The 22,863-nt window shown below is 36.8% G+C and overlaps 1 protein-coding gene across 1 annotated transcript in view; it reads left to right on the forward strand.

Annotated features, from left to right (window-relative positions):
- The window catches only part of SLCO3A1 (solute carrier organic anion transporter family member 3A1), a 1,904,841-nt gene that overhangs the window by 1,791,966 nt on the left and 90,012 nt on the right, over positions 1-22,863 (forward strand). Inside the window, exon 8 of the mRNA XM_044078369.1 lies at positions 22,358-22,533. Coding sequence (XP_043934304.1) covers positions 22,358-22,533 — 176 coding nt within the window. The remainder of the gene's footprint in view (positions 1-22,357; positions 22,534-22,863) is intronic.

Raw genomic sequence — 22,863 nt, forward strand, 5'->3', positions numbered from 1 at the left:
TTAGTAATACTTCTTCGTTAATATGTTTTTTTTTCCTGTCACATGCTTTATACCCTTGCCTTTTTTAGTTATACAGTGATCCACTACATTTTTACCATTTTCATCCTGATTAATTTTATATCTTTTCCCATATAAACTACAATTAATATCTCCCATAACTAAAATTCTTATGTTTACCATCTCAAAAGATCCAAGTTCCTCAGATAACTGTTCTCTGTCTCCTTCATTCCTATTTATGCTTATATTCTTAATAACCAGCTTACCTTCCTTTTCCATCAACATCCACTACCATAGCCGTTGTATTTATGTTAATAATCTAATAGTTTTACTTTTTCATTAAATAAGAATTCTGCCCCTGAAAACAGATCTTGTCTTAAATTCCATAAAATTTAGTTTATCTGCAAATATTGTGTTTGAATCCTATTGTTGCAAAAACACAGATAGACCAATACAAACTATTATAGGATATATATATATGTATTGTAGTTCATAATGCTATTGTTATCTTCTTTTTGGAGTTTGAATAAATAAGTATTGTATCACTTCAAGAATGAATGTGGGAATGTCACATGATAAATTAAGCATATTTAAATGAATGAAAATTTGTAGAATATATCTGATGAGGTTTTAAAGCATTTAATATGAAAATGCTTATATATTCTGTGGACTAAATATTTTTTATATATGGAGTGATGCACAAACTTTCTTTTTCCAGTATTTTTGTGGATTTTTGAATCCTATTGTTCTCATTAATGAATATTGCATCTTATAACAAAATTGTTAGCACTGAAATTTCTACAGCATTGCAAAAATAATCTTGTGATATCAGTAATAAAACCATCCACATTCAATGAAATCAAGTTATACATGTTTTTCTCTTTTTGATTAATTTTAGATTAATTTTTTTCTTTCTCATCTTGATCGTTTCACCTGTTGAATTTTTCTGATACTGTGATTTTTCTGTCTTACTTTCTTCATCTGATAGTTCTTCCTTTCTTAAAAATATAAACCTATTTATTTCCCAGCTCGTGTATCCCAATCTGTATAATATTGTCTGCACTGTGTTCTTTGTTCACTTCCTTTCTGACCGTACATCAGGAGTAATCACCTCTGCAACATTCTTACATCTCTGGAACATTCTTATATACATTTCTTATTACCTTTTCCTTTGTCATTTTATTTTGTTCTTCTTTAAAGTTAAAACAAAACATCACCATTTTTAATACTTCCTACGTTCTGTCTTTCATTTATTAACATTTCTTTTTCCCCCACTACATAAATGACACTAAGAAGATGCAAAACATTTGTTTCCATTTTCAAAGTAGCATCAGATTGTAACCCTCCATTCCAAACATTCCTGTCATCTCTTACTTTCAGTAACATTTTAACACAGTCGCACATACTTTTCAAACAATGCATTAACTCAGTTGCTTCATTTCCATAATTTTTAAACTTTAGATAAACGTTCTTATCCAATCTTGTATTTTTTAACCTGAATACATCTACTCATTCCATGGAAAACATTTCATTTGTTTCACATTGCAACAATTTTTTCCATTAAGGTGTCTGTTTCAAAGTTATATCACAAAAAAATCTGTATATTCAGATGAAGAAATGACCTAACATATAAAGCATTGAATCCCAGTGGCAAAATGGTATCGTCCCAGACATCATAACTATTAGTACTGCAGTCTTTGGTTTTCACTTTCATTCCTTAATGTTGGCCTTTGTTTCCTTCTTTGCCTTTTTTTTCCTTTCATGTTACTTTCTGCTGATTCTGCATACAATTTAATTGTTTGGTCAGCACTTGAATCCATACTGCTTTTATATATAGTAACCTTAAAATCATTGTTCTCCTCCTGTACCTCTTTTCCTTCACCAAACTCTTTCTCCCCTACATCACCCCATGACAACATTGGCTTCTGTCCTGGGTCTTCCTGCTCTATCTGTCCCACTACTATCATCAGCAAGATCAACATCTGTAACTGTATAATTACCAGTACCAGTTGTGACTTGTCTCCATTCTGCAATTCCTCCTGCAAATTATAATAAGATTCAGTTTTATTTTTAGGGGGTTTATTTAGGTTGGCAGAGTTACTCTTCTTTGGAGGGGTGTGCACCTACTATGTGTGTGTGTGTGTGTGTGTGTGTGTGCAGTCTGGAAATTTCTCTTTTTCTTTTTTTTTTATTTTACGCATACACACACACCCATACAAACACATGTTTATTGTATGTAGTGTGTACACCTGAATAATATATGTATGTGTTTCTGTCTTTCTATCTTTGTATAAATGGTTATGACTCGAAATATCTAAAGCTCATTTGACTGAAAAGTTTTCTAAGGTGATGAAAAGCACTGAGAGCCCAAAATATCTAAAGTCTATTTGATTGAATGATCATCTGTTATGGTGTTTGTAGATAGGATTGTGTATAAAAATGAATGCTTAATTGAAGAAGTTATACTGGTTGGTGTGTATGTGCAAGAGTTCAAGAGTTTTAGGGTTAGGGTAAGGGTTAGGTAAGGGGATAGAGTTACTCTTCTGCATGTTCAGTGCTATGTATGCTTTGTGTCCTTTTGTCTTGTGTAGTGGTACCATTAGGGTAAGGGGTTTTAGTAATGTAATGTGTAGGTTAGGAACAGGGATGGGGTTAGGGAAAGGGGTTTTAGTAATGCAATATGTAGGGGTAAGATTAGGGGCAGGGTTAGGGAAATGATTGTTTGATAATGAAATGTGTAGGGGTAGGATTAGGGGCAGGGTTAGGGAAAGGGGTTTTAGTAATGTAATGTGTAGCATTAGTGTTTGGGGCAGGGTTAGGGAAAAGGGTTTTAGTAATGTAATGTGTAGCATTAGTGTTTGGGGCAGGGTTAGGGAAAGGGTTTTAGTAATGTAATATGCAGCATTAATGTTAGCGGCAGGGTTAGGGAAAGGGTTTTAGTAATGTAATGCTTAGAGGTAGGATTAGGGACAGTGTTAGGGAAAGGGTTTTTAGTAATGTAATGTATAGAGTTAGTGTTAGGGGCATAGTTAGGGAAAGGGTTTTAGCAATGTAATGTGTAGGTCGGAACAGGGGTATGGTTAGGGAAAGGGGTTTTAATAATGCAATATGTAGGGTTAGTGTTAGGGGCAGGGATGGGGAAAGGGGTTTTAGTAGTGCAACATGTAGGGGTGGGATTACGGGCAGGGATGGGGAAGGGGGTTTTAGTAATGCCACATGTAGGGGTAGGATTAGGGGCAGGGTTAAGGAAATGGGTTTTAGTACTGAAATGTGTAAGGGTAAGATTAGCGGCAGGGTTAGGGAAAGGGATTTTAGTAATGTAATGTGTAAGGATAGGATTAGGGGCAGGGTTACTGAAAGGGGTTTTAGTAATGTAATGTAATGTGTAGGGGTAGTGTTGGGGGCAGAGTTAGGGAAAAGGACTTTTAGTAATGTAATGTGTAGGGGTAGGATTAGGGGCAAGGTTAGGGAAAGTGATTTTAGTAATGTAATGTGCAGATTTATTGTTAGGGGCAGGGGTAGGATTAGCATTCTTTAGTAAGGTGGCACTGGTCACTACAACACCAGAAGCAGTACTGACTGATAAAAACTATCAAAAATCCAACAATGAACATAAAAGCCAGCCTACTAAAAATCTATCCTCAACAGCAAATACATTAAATTAGAAAAACATTTGCATAAACCAAAATGTCTAATTTGACTGACTTCGCAATGTTGCTTATAACATTAAATTTACATTAATTTCATTAACTACTTTTCACCATGTCCATTTTTATTCACCTAACTTACATCACTTGGTACAATCATTTTACTTTAGTGTAATACTTTTCACCACGTCTAGTTTTATAAACTTGACTGATGCAGTCTTAATGCCAACATTTGAGTGACACTGATTTTTTATGCTACACTAATTTGTTCTTTCCTTTTTCTTTAAACTGTATACATCTGATACTTATAAGTTCATGGGTTATTGAAGAATCTCAAGGCCTACTGACCTAAAAGGTGTTTTTGCACAAACAAGGCCCATTGAATGTCAAGGAGTTTGATGATCTGCAGACAATATTGGAACTTGTGAGTTCTCATGTAGACATCCATCTCCTTCTTGAAGGTTTGATTAATGGACTGAGCTTTAGCTAAGAGCATGAATGTGTGCTACAGTTGACAGTACTGTAGTTAGGGCTGGGTAAAGGAAGGAGATGCCAGGGGTGCAAGCTGTCAGGGATGTGGGATCAGCACCTCTAAAGAGTTTGCATTCAAACCTGTAGTGGTAGCATCTTGGGATAAAGCTCTGATTATGGCCCAGGTGATTTTTAACCATGAAGATAGGGAGTATAGTCAGGTTCATCCTGGGGGGGCACACGTGCTCACGATTCAGCCATATGGTCTAATTTTCCTGATGGAGACCAGGGCAACAACTGCAAGATCCTTCCTGAAGCTGAGTGGGTATAATACTTATGTTACCCCCCTAACAGAAGAGGGGGTGGTTCAGCACTGAAATCCATTGCACGTCCTAATCTCAGGGTACTAGTAGACATGTGGAGGGTGGTTGCCTTAGGTTCCTTGATCTCCTCACCAGCCCCAAACATTAGTTGTGATTAGTCTGGGGGAGTTGTAGGTCAGACCAGTAGACCTGGTGGATAAGGAAAAGACCTGGGATCAACTAATGTTAGCCAAACAGAAAAATAAAAAATAGCTGCTAACTGCATGCACGTACAGAGGAATCATTTAATAAAGCACCAGTGGCTAATACTGCAACTATTTAAAGGAACATGTCTAGTTGTAAGTGTAGCAAGGAGCTAGCATATCCTTTTTGCTGCAGTTACATACAGTTACAAAAGGAGAGTGACACTTTTTTTTTTTTTTGGCAATCAACGTCCTCCGTTTGAGCAAGAGAGGCAGTCTAGGGATTGCCCAGAGCACCAATACACCAGCTACATTATAACAGTTAGAATTAATTTTTATTGATATTGAAAGTCCTCTTGTGTTTAAGTCACCAGGAGCTATTCTAATCAGAGTAAGGGGTCCAGCAGTGCTTTGTATACCTGGGGGTGGCCTCGTCTAAGAAGATGATAAGAAGAAGACAGTTGCTGTAGTGTAGTGAGGTCAAGCCTTGAGCCTCCTTGATTCTGTTTGTGAAACATCTTTGTACATTTTCCAGCTGCATCATGTATCATATGGTTACACTGTTCTGCAGTTGTACTGATAAGAACTGTATAAAAGGGGACATTTACTTTACTAGCACTGATCTCCGATGGAAAACTCTTTAAGAACTTAACTGACAATAGTGGTTATATGGAAATCCAAGGCAGCTCATTCTCTACAGGGATTCTAAGGCATTTTACTGTTTTGTCAACATTTAGCAAAGCTTGCTTTTTTTTTCTTTTGCCCAATGCAAGAATATGTTTTTTCTTGATATTGAAGATAAGGCCATGTCTTCTTCATTATTCATGTGTGATAATATGCATTGTTTGAAAGGAAGTGGTATTTCATGGGGTTAAGGACACTGCTTCCAAGTATGCAGTCAATGGCATATTTGGTGATCCAATCATTGGAGTAAGTTTTGGCATCGAATAAAAAGATATCAGAAAGGAACATCCCCAGGTCAGTGCCATTATAAATTTCCATGAGTAACTGTACTAGAAAGGCTTCCTAATTAAACACTACACAGAATTCCAACCCTTCTTAAAACTTTAAACATACTCATCACAGAAATTCTATAGCAGGAAGTAAAAACTGCTACTGATGATCAGTAGATCCACAGCAGATATACTTCATGCTTGAAAGTCAGCAATGATATAAGCTAAAAAGGCACAGTAAAATGACACTTGGAGGGGATAATCATAATTCTTAGCACTTTTTGAAAGTACTACGCACTGGGATTACATGAGTTTTTATTTTCATTCATTTAACAGAGTATGATCTATATCTGCATCTTAAATATACTTTGCAAAATATGCACATACGATTCAGATGCAGCCGCATTCTATTCACTTAGGGAAAATATAAGCACAACAAGTTGAAGTGCTTAGCAGTTTACAGAAGAGCTCAGTGTTTGTGAATACCACCCTATGGTGAAAACATCCCGTGAAAAAAATGAGGTACCTACTCTCCCCATTTAAAATTACATAAAATACTGCAGCACCACACTTCCATAAGAAAAACAAAAATCATTGGACTTTCATGAAACTCAGAACAACAAAACCACATTTTATAACTTAACAAGCATGAGTATTCAAAGTGGGCAAATGGGAAACTATGGAGATAGTATACCCACAATTTATTACAACATTGATTAGTCTGAGATTACATTACCATATTTTAAAGAACAAGTGTTAATTGGGGTCTTTGTCCCACACTCCCCATTATATACTTATACTAACATAGTGGTCACTCTAATTAGAAAAAAGAGAATTAGATTACTAACAGCAAAAATCCAGCAAAACATACATTACTTATTTGAGTTAATTCTTAAATATCGAATTGACAAACTACAGAAGGAATTATTCACTCAAACCACAACTTGACTCGTAGCTGATGTTCCATTGAGAGCTTTGCTGTTTCTGCTTTATATAGCACAGAGTACAGAGTAAATGCAAACATGTCACATTCTGAATTTACTTTTCTCTTGTATGAATTTCTATTAGATTATATTTTAGCCAGGAGAGGCAGTGCCACTCCTTACTTGTACGATGAGTACATTGAATTTTGCTGCTCTTTTCACTGTTAAAGCTCAAGTCATCCAGTTTAAGGACAGCTGTTCCACAGATTTCTCACTTTTCCCTAACTGCAGATTAGCTATTGTATGTAGCACCACTGCAGATTAGCTACTTTATGTAGCACCAGGTGTTGTTTCCTGTTCTGCTGTCCCTGACTCTTTTGCTTGAACCCACAGCAAACCACTTGCTTGAATCTGTAACAAACAGCATACTGCTTGCTGCACTTAGGATACAACAAATAAAGTGCTTCAGCCCAGACCACAAATACAGAACTGACATTCATTTTTTAATGCTGGTACTGTAATACTGCCCCATCGGCAGTTGCTGATTGTGCTCCTAATTCCTGCACTCAGGATTGTCACCCTCCTTCCCTGATCCTAGCTAAACATCTCCCTAACTGTAGAAATGTCCCACATTTCATGTAATTGTTCTCCTGATGTACCAGGGGCACATGCACTGTTTGGCTGCAAGGATTTCACTTGAAGGCCAAAGCAAGTTGTTTACAAACAGCTCATGTTACAGTACTGTAAGCATTAGTACCAAACCTTCAATGACTTGGAGCATACATGACTAGATCTTGGCTCCAAGATGAGGCACAAACATGAATTCCATCAATTTGCGAAAAAGCATATAGCCATTTCATAGCTTTATCATGTGATTGTTAGATCAGGGGATATGTGAAAGCCTCGTTAGTCTGAGAAGCAAACAATGAATCTCTTATGTTATTTTAAATCTGAACTCAGGAAGTGCCTTGTCTCAAATGCATAGCCTAATTGGACTGACATTTCACATTTGCAATTGTACACTGTTCTGTCTGATGTAAAGTTGATGTTTGAATGTCATTATAAAACACATCAGCCACTACAGTGCCTTGACAATGTTAAAGATATATTTCTTTTATAAATATGTGAGTTTAAAAGCTCTTCATTCGACGATGGTATCTATTCTCACCACTGGGAAATGCAAAGATTTTGTGATTCATGTCCTTCAGTTCTGGGAAATGCAATGATTTTGTGATTCATTCCCACCACAGGTTATGTAGCTGCTGAGGCTGAATTCGGCCTGCTCATTATCACTTTCTTCATTATGTTGTGTTTTACCAAGCTAAGTGGGTAAAGACTGGCATAAAGGTCATGAATTCCAGTGTTTGTTTTTTAGCTGAACAAAACAAAACAAGTCTGTCCTTACCTTTCTTGTCATGGAGGATGGGATGCATTATGTATAAACTAAAACTAGTAACACCGATGGTCTTTTTTTTCATTACTGACCTATAAATACAAATTGATCATTTTATTACTGCTTAGGTCAGATGGCATTGTTTTTAGCTCAGCAGCTATGTCTACTGCAGTGTTTGCAGCTTTCAGTTTCTATATGACACTACTGTACTTCCAGAAACAGTCTGCTGAGTTTGACCTTTAAGTCACTGCTAATCTAACATTGCATCCTTTCCTTCCCATGGTTTCATCTCTTCTCTCATACATTTTTTTTCTTTCCTTGGTTTCATCTCATCTCTTCTGCATCTCTTCCTTCCAAATGTTTCATCTCACCTCTTCTCCATCCTTTCCTTCCCATGGAATTATTCTTCCTTCCCGTGGTTTCATCTTGTCTCTTCTGAACCTTCCCTGTTCAAATTTGAATCTTGTGCACTGTTCACAGCTTTAGCCACAGTAAAAGCATTCTCGTTTATACTGCCTAGATTTTATAACAGATTTTCCCAAAAATGTAAGGTCTGTGGTTCTCTAATCTCTTTCAGAAACAGACTTTACTTGTACACCTGTTATGAAATAATCACTCAGGCTAATAGCTCTCAAACTTCTTGTAGGCCCTAGGCTGTAAGTTTGATAAGGCAACCAAAGAACTTATGGGCCCATTTACACATTCCAGGTTTATGGAAAACTTAATTGTGCTATTTGTGTTGTTTCTGTTGACCAGAGCATGCATTTTTATATTTTATAGTCATTTCACAGACATTTGCGCTCATTCGTGATATTTCATAGTTATACCATGTTGGGCTTCAAAAATTCTGACAGCATTCTTTTTGTGTGGTGACAAGAGCGCTAGTACTACATGTAATACTTTAAGTATAATTAATCTGCTTTGTAGAGCATGGCCCTTCCCCCTTTTGCATGATTACTTCCTTCTAATATAAATTGCATTGTGCCAGAGCATTTAGTCTGTGACTAGAACTACATAGCTTCTTGCATACAGTTATGAAATAATACCTCCCATTTTGCTTGTTTAAGTTGGCATTGACTTCCAGCAGTGACATTATAATAGCAGGTGATCAAATTTAATGCAATTCGCTTTTCATTATAAAATGTCTGTTATAACACATAAAAGTGATGCATTCACAGTATAATCAGATATGTTAGCAGTAAAAATGTCAGACATCACTAGCACATGCATTACTGTTATGGTGTTCTACTAATTATGTAACTTAGCATTTAACATTCAACAGCTAGAGGTTCCCCTGATTTGTCTTTCTTCCTGCCAGTTGTTGACCTCATCCATTACTATATTTTCTGCTGCAAGATGTCCCATACTGGCAATGAGTGTGTTTACAGACTTTGAAGCAAGGATCCTGTTAGCAATCTTAATGCTTGAGGAGTTGACTGTTGGGATAAGAAATGAGTGGCCATTTATGAGTTTACAAACATGAAACCAATAGGGAGCATGCTGATGGAAATGTGATGGAAGTTGCTAAAGCTGGGCATTCAGACTTTGTGGAAATGAACACACTTAGGAAGATTAGATAGCAGAAGTAAGGAAATGGAGAAGATGTTTAATGGTCTGTGGAATGTGCCTTACAAAAAAGGAGCTTTATGAACAGAGCAGTACTGTGAACGTAGAAGGAGTAGAACATGATCTGAGGTCATTTAAAGCAGGCACAAGCTCAACGGTACCAGGAAAGAGCTGATGCCGGGGCCTCTTAGTAATAAGCCTGGGTAGGGACTTACTTTCAGAATCAAAGGGATGTGTAGACAGTTGGTGATAACAATCATTACATAAACTAGAACTAAGGAATCATGATAACCAGAGAAGAGATTAAGAGGGAATTTGTCAGGTTTTTTTTTGAGGAGTTTTACAGTGAGATTGTGAAGTAGGAATAACACTGGAAGACAAGGGAAAATACACTCTTAAGGAGTGCTAAACTATCCCAACTCAAAGAGGACAAAATACAGAGCATAGATGGAGAATTTTCATTGGAGGAAATTAAGACAACAGCTATGGTCCTTCCTAAACTGAAAGCCCCAGGCTAACCTCTCAACCTCTTAGAGCAAGAAATCTGGACAAAGCCATCAGTAATGGGGGGACAAAGGCCTCAAAATAGGGACACTTTTTAAATATTGCTCTTACAAACTTAGAAAATTGATAGAATAACAGCTTTTGCATTAGCATGAATTTTCTGAAGGGTATGAAGTCTGAAACTCAAATGTCTGTCATTATGTTCTGACTGCAACCCTCAATGATTTGCCACTGACTTGCCAGAAAACCATAATTTTTATGAAAAATGGACCAAAAATATGATGCAAAAATCTGAGCATTCAATGAAAATATATACGGTTGAGAGGTATGGCCCCAGGTCCAGATAAGTTAGTCGGGGGAGGCATTATCTCACTTGGACTATTATTTTTAAAGAGGCACTTCAGGGATTCTAAGCAAGTAAATCCTTCATTGATGTCTTCTGTCCAAAGGGGGCAAGGACTTGACATGGACAAATAATTATAGGCCCATCTCAGTGCTGAATATAAATTTCAAAAGATGTGGTAGAATACTTGCTAACTGGGTGATGTGGGTTTTAGCGGCCAGGCAGGATTCATCCCTGGGTAGGCTAGGTCCAATCATCTGTGCCTAGTGCAAATGTATCCAACTAGGCTGGTGGACTTTGAAAAAGCATTTAATTATACTAGATGAGGTTACCTTAGATTGGTAGTGTAATGCATTGTTTTCCGTTAAAATTCATAGTGGTAGGCCAGGCTTACTGTGATGCCCTGCAAGCCTCTGTTCTTAGTAATGCAGACAATTAGATTGTTTATGGTTATGAAACAGGCCTGCCCACTTTCACTACTCTTGCTTTATTAGCCATGGGCCACCTTAACAGGATGGTCCAGCAGAATTTGAGATTAAAAGGCTGGAGCACCTATGGCTTAGAAACAAAAATATTAATGTTTCCAGATGACTGCATAGTACTAACTCAAAATCCATGAGAGGATATGCCCAGGGCAGTAGAACTCTTTGATGAGTTGGCTGGCCTTTCAGGCTTTAGGGTCAGTATACCAAAAAACAGAGTTTTTTCCAGCCAGCAGTATGGCATGGCTTTACAAGCAGGTGGGACTGTATTTTCCACCCGAATCCTGCAATTGTGATAAACATTAACTTAAGATTAATCTAGCACAAAGTCTAGTTATGAGTGCACACTTGAAGGAAGCTCAGATGGAGAGAATAACAGCTGTAAAAACGTTCATGTTAGCCCTCTTTTACTATGGGTTTTATCACATCACTGTTCAAGTGAGAATCAAATAACTTCAGAAGATCACTTCCTGGCTGATTGTAAGGGAATGAAAGATCAAAATGGTGGCAAATATGTTGAGGTATTCTCTCACAAAGCAGTTGGAACTGAGGATTCCAGGATTCCAGATTTGGGGAAATATGCTGCTGATTTTTTTTTTTTTTTTATTTATTTTTTTTTGTGCAGTTATTTGCAATGAGACCTCAGGATACTTCTGCCTTACAAAATCTAAAAGGCCAGTTTTTGAATTCCCACTCTCTCTGGCCATTAGCATGGTATCTTTAAAATCTGTTTAAGCATTTCAGGAATTGGCTTACAATAAACACATCTTTTCAAGTGGTAAAGCAGTTATAAAAGTTTTTGTAGCCCAAAGATATGTAGGGTTCTTCATTACCCATATGGAGGTGCCTCAGGCTTAGGATAGAGGTGGAAGTGGTATGTTATAACAATGGCATGAATGGGGGAAATGCAACAGTGGGAAATCCCTTTCTCAGTGGCATCAAGAGAAGTGGATCATGATCTTTTTCAAAATGTTGAAAAAAGATCTGGCTTCAACAACCAAGCCCATTGGCAGTACCTAACCCTCAGATATGCCTTTGGGAGAAATATGTAGAACAGGATCAACTGTCCATTAAATGAGGCACTAAATAAAAGCTGTTCATCATCCACGTATACGTCTGTATGCAATGCTTCTTCCTTTTACAGTTTGCTAATTTCCCTGTGTATATGTAAATCTAGGACATGGACCCTTTAATTTCCAGTTATACTTGTTTCGGGGTACTCTCTGCACCTTTGAACACTGGCATACTACATGATTGGTTGAATAAAAAAACTTCTTTTGGAGCATCAGCAGAATGTGCTGACACAGACAATTTGAGAAAATATTTAAATTTTGAATTTCAATTAAAGCTGTTTGAGAAGAAGGTTGCTAAATTCAAAACATTGCAGATGGTCATTACTGTCCTTAAAAAAAGTCTTAGGAGTTGATATGTACCAAAGGGGCTTAGTGTATGGATATTTCTGATGGAATTGTGAATGACTTCCCTTTATATTACAAGCTTGTCCAGTTGTTTGATCCTACAGGACTTGAGATTACAGACATACTCATATGGCATAACTTAGTAGAATTGGAAAAGATTAATAAGTACATAAAACACTGACTAAAGAATCAAAGCTAATTTATTGTTTGAATTTGAAAAGACGTTAGTTCAAGACTACTTTTCAGCATGTTGGCAACATGTGACTTTACTGTAAACAGGAAAACGAAAGAGGAAAATACAGATTGTGACAGTAAAAATTACCAGCAGGGTCAAGTTTATCCCTGTCTGCCTTCTAAGAAAACTGTAGTCCATGACAACCAAGCTGACAACATAGTTGAACTGGTTTTAATTGAAGTTGATGAGTACTGTGAAGGTAACTGTTATTAATGTCCAAGATACTGCAAATTATGTTTTCTTAGAAGATTTCCCATTAAGGAGATCTGAATGGATAGCAGCCAGCAGCAATTACCAGAACTGTCAGGATGAATAAGAATCAGCAGTCAGGAAGGGACTCACACCACAATAGAGGAAGGAGAACTCAGAGAACAAAGAGGCAAAAGCAACATTTATAAGTCAGGTGACAGTTGTTGTTGAAAAAAGCAGCTTTAAAATCTTTTATTACAGTACAGGACCTTTTCCAAATAGACTTTGCTTTTGTTTCTCCAATGCCCTTCTCTGAAGTAGACTGAGTTAAGGAACTGAAATTGTGTGCAAAAAGAAATTGGAACTGTGTTTAGCTGGCCAGAAAGGTAATGCCTTGTTTAGTGATCACTCATTACTAACTAAGAAAAGCATATTTAATTCCCCCTCCCCCATTCCCTTTTGATGCTGTTTGAAACTGTCTGAGAATGAGCTGCATGATTTGGCAAACAGAAAAAGAAACAAACATTTTTATAACCTGTCCAGAGATACATCTAGTTTACCCTCTACCCTAAAACAGAACAGAACAGGCTCATTCATGAAATGAAACCTGATATGGCGTGCTTATGGAATACCAGGAATATGTGGGCAACATGACTGAAATGTTGAAGGAAAGTCCTAGGTACTAGTCTGTGTCACTTGATGTAAATATTGAATATAGGCACATTGACATATATCGTTATGATCTGTTTTGTCAAATTCTATTTCATCTAGGTTAAATTCTTGCAAGTGGACCATCCTGTTGTTCCAGGGATCTTTGGTATCTCCAATGTCCATAAATGTCTTGTAGATCCACCACTGAGGCTCATATTTGCCTCAGGGTCATCTAAAACCGAGGCCTGTGCAACATGTATGGGTCACAGGCTAAAGCAATTTTTTGATGACAAATATTACATTTTGAAAGAATGCTGGTATTTCTTAAAAGCCATTAGCCAAATTAGATTTGATCAGGATATTATTTGTGTTATTACTAGTATAACTGACCTCTTTTCTTGTGTTCCACAGTCCAGTGGAGTCAGTTGGTTTAATGATACCCTGATGGAGAGCAACTGTTTTACCCACCTTGATATTAGAAAGTCAGCTGAATTTTTGGAGTTTGGACTTGAAAACAACTATTTGTTTTTTGTGGACAAGTATTTAAAATAGAGAACTGTTGTTGCTATTGGGGCAAACTGCTCCCCAATTTATGCCAAAATGGCGATGTATGGCTGACAAAGAAGGAATGTTTTTGTAACTGACTGGTTTCAACATGTGCGGATATATTTGTGCTTTTCACATTACATGTTATTGATATGGACAGGTGGACAAGAACATTTGGTTACATTTGTTGAATTTTTGAACTCTGCAACAGTGTTTCTAAAATTTTAATTTTAATTTAGTTATTTTACATTTGTTAACTGGGAAAGTCCGACTGGACACATCCATTTTCAGCGGTGGCCCAGGGAGAAAAGCTCCAATAGCATGTCATAAAGAAATTACACAAGAACATCATACAGAGATATAGGTTCCACAGAAACGTAAGTTATATATAGATTAACAATTCCTTTAGTAAAGTCAGCATACAGCATTCTACTAGTAGGGTTTATATAGAATATAAGATATAAGCACACAAGAAAAAACATTTATTTATTTATTTTATATTAAAATAAATAAAAAACATTTTTTTTTCTTTCTAAATTATGAGTACTCTCAATATTTTGTTACAGAAATAACCAGTGATTATTAAGCTTTACAGTGAAAGGAATTAGGGGACCTTTAGTAGAATCCTTGAACATGCTATTGGTGCAAATTAACCTGGGGAGTGGCATGAACAAAGCCAATTGTTTGAGAAGATTTGCCAGCATAATTTTTGTGTCTGATAATGCTTATTAGGTTCTGAGGACTAGATCGTAAGGCTCTGGTAGGGATGTGGGTGTTAATTATATTTTGAAGTGTAGGGTTTTTTTCTGGAAGGTAGAAGAGATTATGCATTATTGTGAGTTGATTAAACAGAAGTAGTTGAGGTAGCTTGAGCCAATTGAGTTGGCTAAGGGTGAGACAATGGTAGGATTTGTATGAGTTTTCAGTAGCGAACTTGGCTATTTTGTTATAACAAGATTCCATTTTGTTCAGATCACTCTGGCGGAGATTAGTAAGGATGGGAGAGGCATAGAGAAGGATGGATAAGAGATGAGTTCTTGCAGTAGTAACTTTGGTTTGTTTAGTTATAAAGTGTTTGTTCCTATAGAGAAGTCCTAGTTTTTAATTAACTTTCTTAATGGCTTGTGTTATATGGATGTCAAATTTGAGGTTATTGTCTATTTCTGCACCTAACAGTTTAATATGTGCAGTTGGAGTGATTTGAATGTTATCTTTGGAGTGAATGGTGAAAGTGTTGTTGGGGGGGGCATGACCTGGGCCGAAAATAATTAATTTAGCTTTTTTGGGGTTAAGAATAAGTTTGATGTTTGTGAACCATGTTTTGGCTAGAGTAAAAGTGTTTTGGGTGAGGATTTGGAGTTCCTTTAAGGTGGGTGGCACTTATACTGGTGGTGTCATCTGCGTATTGTACTACTGATGTTTTGAGTGAGGAAGAATTGATTTGACTGGTGAATAGTGAGAACAATAGTGGGCCAAGGATGGATCCTTGAGGGACACCTATGGATACTCGTAGCAGGGGGGACAGCTGGTCATGCCATAGTACTGCCTGCTGTCGACCAGATAGGTAGCTAGTAAACCATGATATAGTGGAGTGGCTGAGGCTTAGGGTAGATAAAGTTTGAAGAAGAATGCTATGGTCTACCATGTCAAAGGCTTTAGATACATCCAAGAAAATGGAAGATACAAATAGTCCCTTGTTTCTATTGTGGTTAACTATATCTGTAAATGATAGTAATGCTGTGGTGGTGGTGCTGTGGGATGGTCTAAAGCCATGCTGAGTTTTGGAGATTAAGTTGTTTTGTAAAAGGTACCGAAGTAGTTGGGAATGTACAACTCTCTCTAATATCTTGGATAGAGGTGAGATTATTGTGATTGGAAGGTAGCTGGTGAGTTCTAAGGAGTTACCCCATCTGTGCAGTGGAATAATGTGTGATGTTTTCCACAGGGTGAGGACTTTGAATTCTGCAAGTGACCTGTTTATGAGGATGGACAAGGGATAGGCTATGGCATCTGCTGCTATCGGAAAGAATTTGGCTGGTAGGGGGTCAGCAGCTAGTGTGATTGGTTTGAGTTTCTTAAGGAATTTTGAAATAATTTTAGTCGGTACAGGGTGTAGGAAAAAGTTGGTGGTATTGTTTTGAGTAGTAGCGTGGGTTTTGCTAGCACCTGCTATAGGGCTGCTAGTGGTATTGAGGGCATTGGTAAGGGTTTGAACTGTTTCGGTAAAGAACTTATTAAATTGTGAGGGAATGTTGTCATGGTTGTTTGGTAGTACTGAGGCTGGGATGGTGGCTTTACCTGGGTGGATTATGCCATTTATTGTAGCCCAAAATTTCTTAGGGTTGTTGGCATATTTTTCCTGCATGTTTTTGTAGTAGTTACTTTTGTCTAGTTTTATTTGTTTTTTGGCTTTATTTCGAAGTTCTTGGTAGGTTTGCTTCAGATTACTGGTTTTGTTCTTTTGATATTGACTCCAGGCCTGATCCCTCTCTTTCATTGTAGTCTTAGTATCTTTAGTTAGCCTTGGAGCATAGTTAGCTTTTAGTCTTATAGTTCTGGGGGGGGGGCATGACAGTTTAGGATTTGCAGGAAAGTGGAGTTAAAGTACTGTACGGCATCATCTAGAGATAGTAGTTTTAGAAGTGTCCAATTACAACTTTGTAGTGAATTGATGAACTCAGTTGTTTTAAAGGTCTTTTTGTTACGTATTACTCTGAGTTTGGGTTGGCATATGTAATGGGGTCTGTTCCGAATTAGGTAGGTTTGTTCATGATCACTTAGACTGTCAGGTAGACAGCCAGAGTGCCATGCTAGAGTGGGGTCAGATAACGGAATCTAGTCTAAGATGGAGTCTCGTTTTGAGGTTTTGTCTCTTCTGGTTGGGGTGGATATAATTTGGGTAAATCTATGGAGGTTAATGTGGGTAGTTGGAATGGGATAGTGCAATTCAGCCAGTCAATATTAAAGTCACCTAATAGTACAGTTTCTTGTGGCATAGAGTTTGAGATCCAGTTTAGCAGGTTTTCCATTATAGTAGTGTTATTGCCTGGTGAAATGTAGCCACCAGCAATAATGATATGTTTGTTTGAGCTTAGTTTTAATTTGGCAAGGATTAGTTCAACATCTTTGATTTCTTGGGTGTTATAATCAATTTGCTCAATGGTGAGACGATTTTGGAACAATATTGCTGCGCCACCTCCCTTTTTCTCTACTCTATCTCTGTGTATTATGTTATAGCCAGGGGCTGTAATCTCATTATTATGGTGTTCTGATTTAAGCCATGTTTCAATTAGTACTGCTATTTCTGGTTTATATACAGCTAGAAGGGCATGAAAGTCCAAGATTTTGTTCAGTATACTTCTTGCATTTATGTTAATGAAGAGGAGAGAAGAGGTAGATCTATATGGTCTGTGTTATAACAGCATACGATCAAAAAATCGAATGCTGTTATATCGACCACAAAAGAACGAAAACAAAAAAGAGTGAACAGCCAGAACAACAAATTTTTTCCCCAGGGGAAAAAAGTCGCTGTTCCCAAAAAAAAAAAAAAAAAAAAAAAACACACTAAACACTATTTTAAGTGGGGGGCTTCACTCCACACATCCCCCTCCCACTTAAATAAAACAACTTCGAAAATTGCACTACAGTGCCAAAAATGGCAAAGTGATGGAAACGGCCAAGCGACTTCTTTCCCAGGGAAAGAATTTGCTTAAAAGCTGCTTCGTCATTTTGCATTTTTGACATTTACAGTTCGATGAAGATGCATTTGACATAATGCATCTTCGTTTTTCTGACAGGAACCCGGTCTATAGTTATAGGGGGTTTGGCTGATTAGAGTCTGTGTAGGGTGTTGTGGTGGGCCCTGGATTAGGGTGAATGTCACCACAGCGTATGAGTTTGTGGAGTAGGTGAAGATACAGTTTAGTTAGTTTGCGTAGTAATTTAGTATGTTTTAATGAGGAGTGAGGGTTAGTTCTGACTAAATACTGATGTTTTTTGATTTTGTTAATTACCTTGATATGACTGTTTATAAAAATCTTGCAAAGGACTACTCTAAGTCAACAATGTATCAGAAGCTAACATTTTCACATTCTTACATAGTTTGCCAAAGTTACCATCCATACAAACAAAAGGCTAGCGTAGTTATGAGCCAAATGATGAGAGTGTCATAAATGACCTCCAGAGAATTACCTTTCTCACAGGAGTTAGAGACTTTAAAAAAGATGTTTTTAGAATGAGGGCATCCGCTTGACTTGTTAAGAAGTACTGAATTGCAATTTTTGATTTAAATAAGTTGTAGATTTAAATCAATTATTACTGTAGGGTATGGAATAATCTAACCAGAAATAGTGACAGAAATGCAAAAGTTAAGTATGATAAAAATTCCTCAGTAACTCTCATGTCACCTTTTTCATTTATAATTTTTTTGTAAGAATTGGAAGGCCATAACAAGTCCAGATCCTAGTTTACAAAATGAAACTGGAACCAAAATTACGTTCATTTTTAAAAATGGAAAAATATTAAACATTTACTGGAGTGTATCCCCCAGAACGAAAGTAAAAAAAACTAACAGAATGTTTAAGCATGCAGATTATGCACAATGTCCTCTTATACTTGAGGGGAATGAAGTTTATGTGCCATGTGATTTTGTAGTAAATTTTAAAGGCAATTTTTCCTCTCAAACTTCTGGGTTTTTTATATTGCAAAATGTGATTCTTTTAGTGCAGACTACACTGGAAAAACTAAATGTGCTTATCAGAAATACATTTAACAGCATGTGTACATTAAGATACATGATGCAACAAATGCTTTATATAGGCAGAACTCTGTTAGAATTTTGTTCAGTTTAAATGTTTTACCTAGGAAAAAGTAATAAAGTCTCTGAGGGGTGATGACTGGAAAAGTCATTTAGAGGCAGATGAACTTTTCTGACAGATTCAGTACAACAGTGCTTCTAGGTTTAAATGACTCAATTTCTATCAGCTGTCAATTAAAAATGATGGATGCTATTTCATGATAATGGGAAAAATCATTTTAAAAATGTATTTTGTATAAATGTGTTTTTTTTTAACCATAGTATTTTTAAATATTTGTGTATTTATCTACCTTCTTTTTAAATATATTGGGTCATGTGATGTTCTAATTAACTGTCATGACTTTTCTAGTATTTACATGTCATCTGGTGTTTAGGAGGTTTCATTCTGAAGAAGTCTAGTATTGTTTAGATGAAAGTGCTGAATTAAATCTGTTTGCCTCATTCTACTGCCTTCATTTGGCATGTTTTCATCTTGATTTTTTGGGGGGGTTGCTTTTCTCCACTGCTTCTTATTGACAAGTCATCCCTAGTGTTCTGTGTCCATCATTAGGTCTGCCAGTACTCCAATTCACCCCTGGACTATGTCTGTCATTTTTTTTTTAAATGGGGCCAATTTAAATCTTAAGGACTTCCTGGAGAGGAACTGTCCAACATCTGGTGGTGGTGGTGAGGGCTAGATTAGACCTACCCACATTTCCCCACACTGCCTGTCTACATGAGTGTCTCATGGGGCAAGCATGTAATGGGAGCATGCAGCATCTTGATCCCTTCTCCCTGGAAGCTCAGACAATTTCCCACCCTATCCATCATTAGACCAAACCCTCCCTGTATGGTCCCAGCTTTCGCCAGGAACACCATGAAGGGATGAAAACACAACCATCTCTTTCTTTTTGGGATTGACATTTCTCTATCCCTCCCTGCTGCTCCTTCAGTTGCCCAAGCTGTTAATCGAACACAGGTGTCCTGGGTCATAGTCAGGGCTTTATCTCTCTACACCACTGGTGGGGCTGTCCAATGGGGTCATTCTGCAGTTTCACAGACTGCTGTTTGTCAAGGAAGGTTTAGGTTGACATAGCTCCTCACTTCATGACGGAATTGTTTCATTAGCAGTCACTGTCATTCATTTTTCATCTTTGTTCAAGCATTAAGTGGCTACTGATTCAGAACATGCTTACATTTTGCACACACACACACACACACACAGATAGAGATACATTTGTGCTTTTTATTCGTCTCTCTAATACTGTAATGTAGAGTATGGAGTTTTTTTTTATTTTGTTCTTTCTTTTTTTTTTAACTTGTAGTCACATTTTCATATTTTCTCACTATACTTATTATCATTAGTTGTTTCTTATAATTTGAATGACTAAGGGCCAGATTCTAAAGGAGATGGGGTAGTGTTGTAGATTCTGTCCACTGCAAGGACTCCGTGTCCTGATCTGTGAACAGGTATATGCCCACTGAATGTGTACGAGCAAGTGAGTGTAGGGGAAGCATATCCATAGAGAAACAGGTTCTGCAAGTCGGTGATGACATGAAATGCTGTGAGACCACCACATAAAGTGATTTCTTAATACTCAGCAGTATGGAACCACATTATGCATAAAAAGCACACCCCAGCTGTGACCACAAAAATCTAAGTGAGGTTGGTAAACTTGCACAGCAAGAAGAAATAGGCAATTAAAGAAATAAAAGGGAGCAACACTTTGCAGGATGTGTTTTTATTGCTTGTTTCTCAAATTCAGTTGACTTGGTTATCCTCTGTGCAGAGTTTTTGTCTTCTTGTGTTTACATGAGTTTTCACTAGGGTCTCCAGTATCTTATCACACCCCAAACACATACTAAAGAGTGAATTGATGATATCAGAAATTGCCTGTAGGTACATGTTGCTCAAATGAGTGACTAACTAGTATTTTATATACGAATGCTTTTTACGTTATACTTCAACTCCCCCATGGCCATGACTAGAGTAATGAAGTTACTAGAAAATGAATGAATGAGAAAAGAGAATAAATAAGTGGACGGTTACAGTATAAACATATGGATGTGCAACATGTTAAACAGGAGGACATAAGTGTGTAGGACAGTGGATTTTTAATCAAAGTTCTTTTAAGAGTTAAGCAGTAGAGAAATGAAGGTTCCGCGTCTGAAGATCAAATGCACATAGAAATTGACTGCATATGTGCACTATAGCATTGCAAGAATCTGTAAAGAAGAGAATGTAAAGATATGAATACAATGGAGAATAGAAAACCTCAGTGACAGAGGATTCAGGTTGAAATGGTAGATCAGTAGGCTTAGTGTAGATCCCTGGTGACATAGAACAGCTGCTGAATTTCAAGAGGCCATAATGAAAAGATCCTCAGTGTTGCTGAGCCACTTTCCAGCATTCTGTCTATAACTTTAAGATTCATGGGGTTTGAATTTCATCTGTCTGTTTCGTGATCTATACTTGGGAAACTGGAAAGGTATAACCAAACCTACTATCAAAGGTACTGCAAAGCATTAATTGATATTCTGTCATAAACAGCATGTTAAATGCTAATTATATAAAGATAGTAAACACATCACTTTGTTGAGATTAGTAACCCCAGTAATTAAGGTGACATATTTGTATGTACGTATATAAGGTTTAGTAGAGTAGATTGTTATCATTATATAGGTTGATATTTTACCTCTAATATTGCCCGCAGCTGTAAAATAATGTACAAGAGAACTGCTATATGATAAAAGTTCTTGGAGTAACTTATAATATAACCATATCCTCGTAGTAACACAAATGGTAATTCTAAATTGTAAAATAATGTACAAGAGAACTGCTATATGATAAAAGCTCTTGGACTAACTTATACTATAACCATATCCTCATAGTAACACAAATGGTAATTCTACTTAATTTGAATGTTAATGAGTAAAGTGGGAAATAACTATTATTACTTGCTTATGGTATGCACACTGTAACATCAACTGTACCACATGTATATGTATTGTTATCTTTTTCTGCATATTTTGTGAACAAATATTCAATAAAAAGAAATTTGATAAAAAAAAGAAACTGGAAAGGTATATATAAAGGTCCTAAATCGCAAAGATTTCCAACAGTGGCAGTACCTTTGCATCAGCAGTATATTACACAAAAACTTTAAATCTGCAATGGTTGATATGATGTTTTCAGTATAACAACAGCAACATATCTGGAATTTATTATGTATAGTGGCATAATAGTCAGGTGCTGAATTTACTATGTGTATTGAAATACAAAGCATCATTTTCATTGGCACTAACTTAAATAAATGTTATCCTTTAATGCAGAGTTTCTTGCAATAGAAACAGTAACCAGACTAATAGTAACTGGAGGGAGAGGTTACAAATTATGGTTTTATACTGAATGTGTTGGTAACACTAGTGTAAACGATTGTGTAGAAGACAACTTGTGATACTTTACACTGTGTAAACAGACATGAATGGGAACAAACATAAGCAGAAAGTACACTATGTTGGTGTTGGCAAGGATGCACAACTATAGAAATTTTGGCTGGAAGTAAAAACAGATCATTATTTTCCATATGTAAAAACAGAGTTCCATTTTAGAAAGGCTATTACCCCCCCCCCAAAAAAAAAGTCATAATTTCTGAATATTTTAATTCGTAACACAATATCTGTGGAAAGTTTTTATATATGTAGGAAAGCTGTTGTAATGTTGCTTCTGTTTTTTCAGAACCTCACTGGCTGTGTGTGTTTGAGTTCCATGCCATTAGAAAATGCCACAGCTGTCCCTGGAAGATGTCCAAGCCCTGGTTGCCAAGAAGCCTTTCTTACTTTCTTGTGTGTGATGTGCATCTGCAGTTTGATTGGCGCAATGGCACAGACACCATCAGTTATCATTCTCATCAGGTAGGTTTGTTTTCTAAAAAAAGTATATCAGGTAAGCCAGAAAATATATCTTGTATATAAAGCACACATATCTAACCTTCAATTGCCTACCACTTGAATCAATACAGAACTAAAATATTGTGTATTAAAAGTGTACATTCATCTGTTGGGCAAACAACCGATGACCAAATTGTTTGTGAATGTCTGATGAATACCTTTTTGTGACCGCTGCTAGCGATTCATTATAATTACACGATCACCAATATCTAAGAATATACCCAGTCAACAGTTTACTGTCACCAGGCTTTGCTTTTGTCTACCCTGATATTATTTGCACTATACTGTCTTTAG

The sequence above is a fragment of the Protopterus annectens genome, chromosome 7.part0 (genome assembly GCF_019279795.1).
Source record: "Protopterus annectens isolate FY-2018-M chromosome 7.part0, PAN1.0, whole genome shotgun sequence".
Classification (NCBI taxonomy): Eukaryota; Metazoa; Chordata; order Ceratodontiformes; family Protopteridae; genus Protopterus; species Protopterus annectens.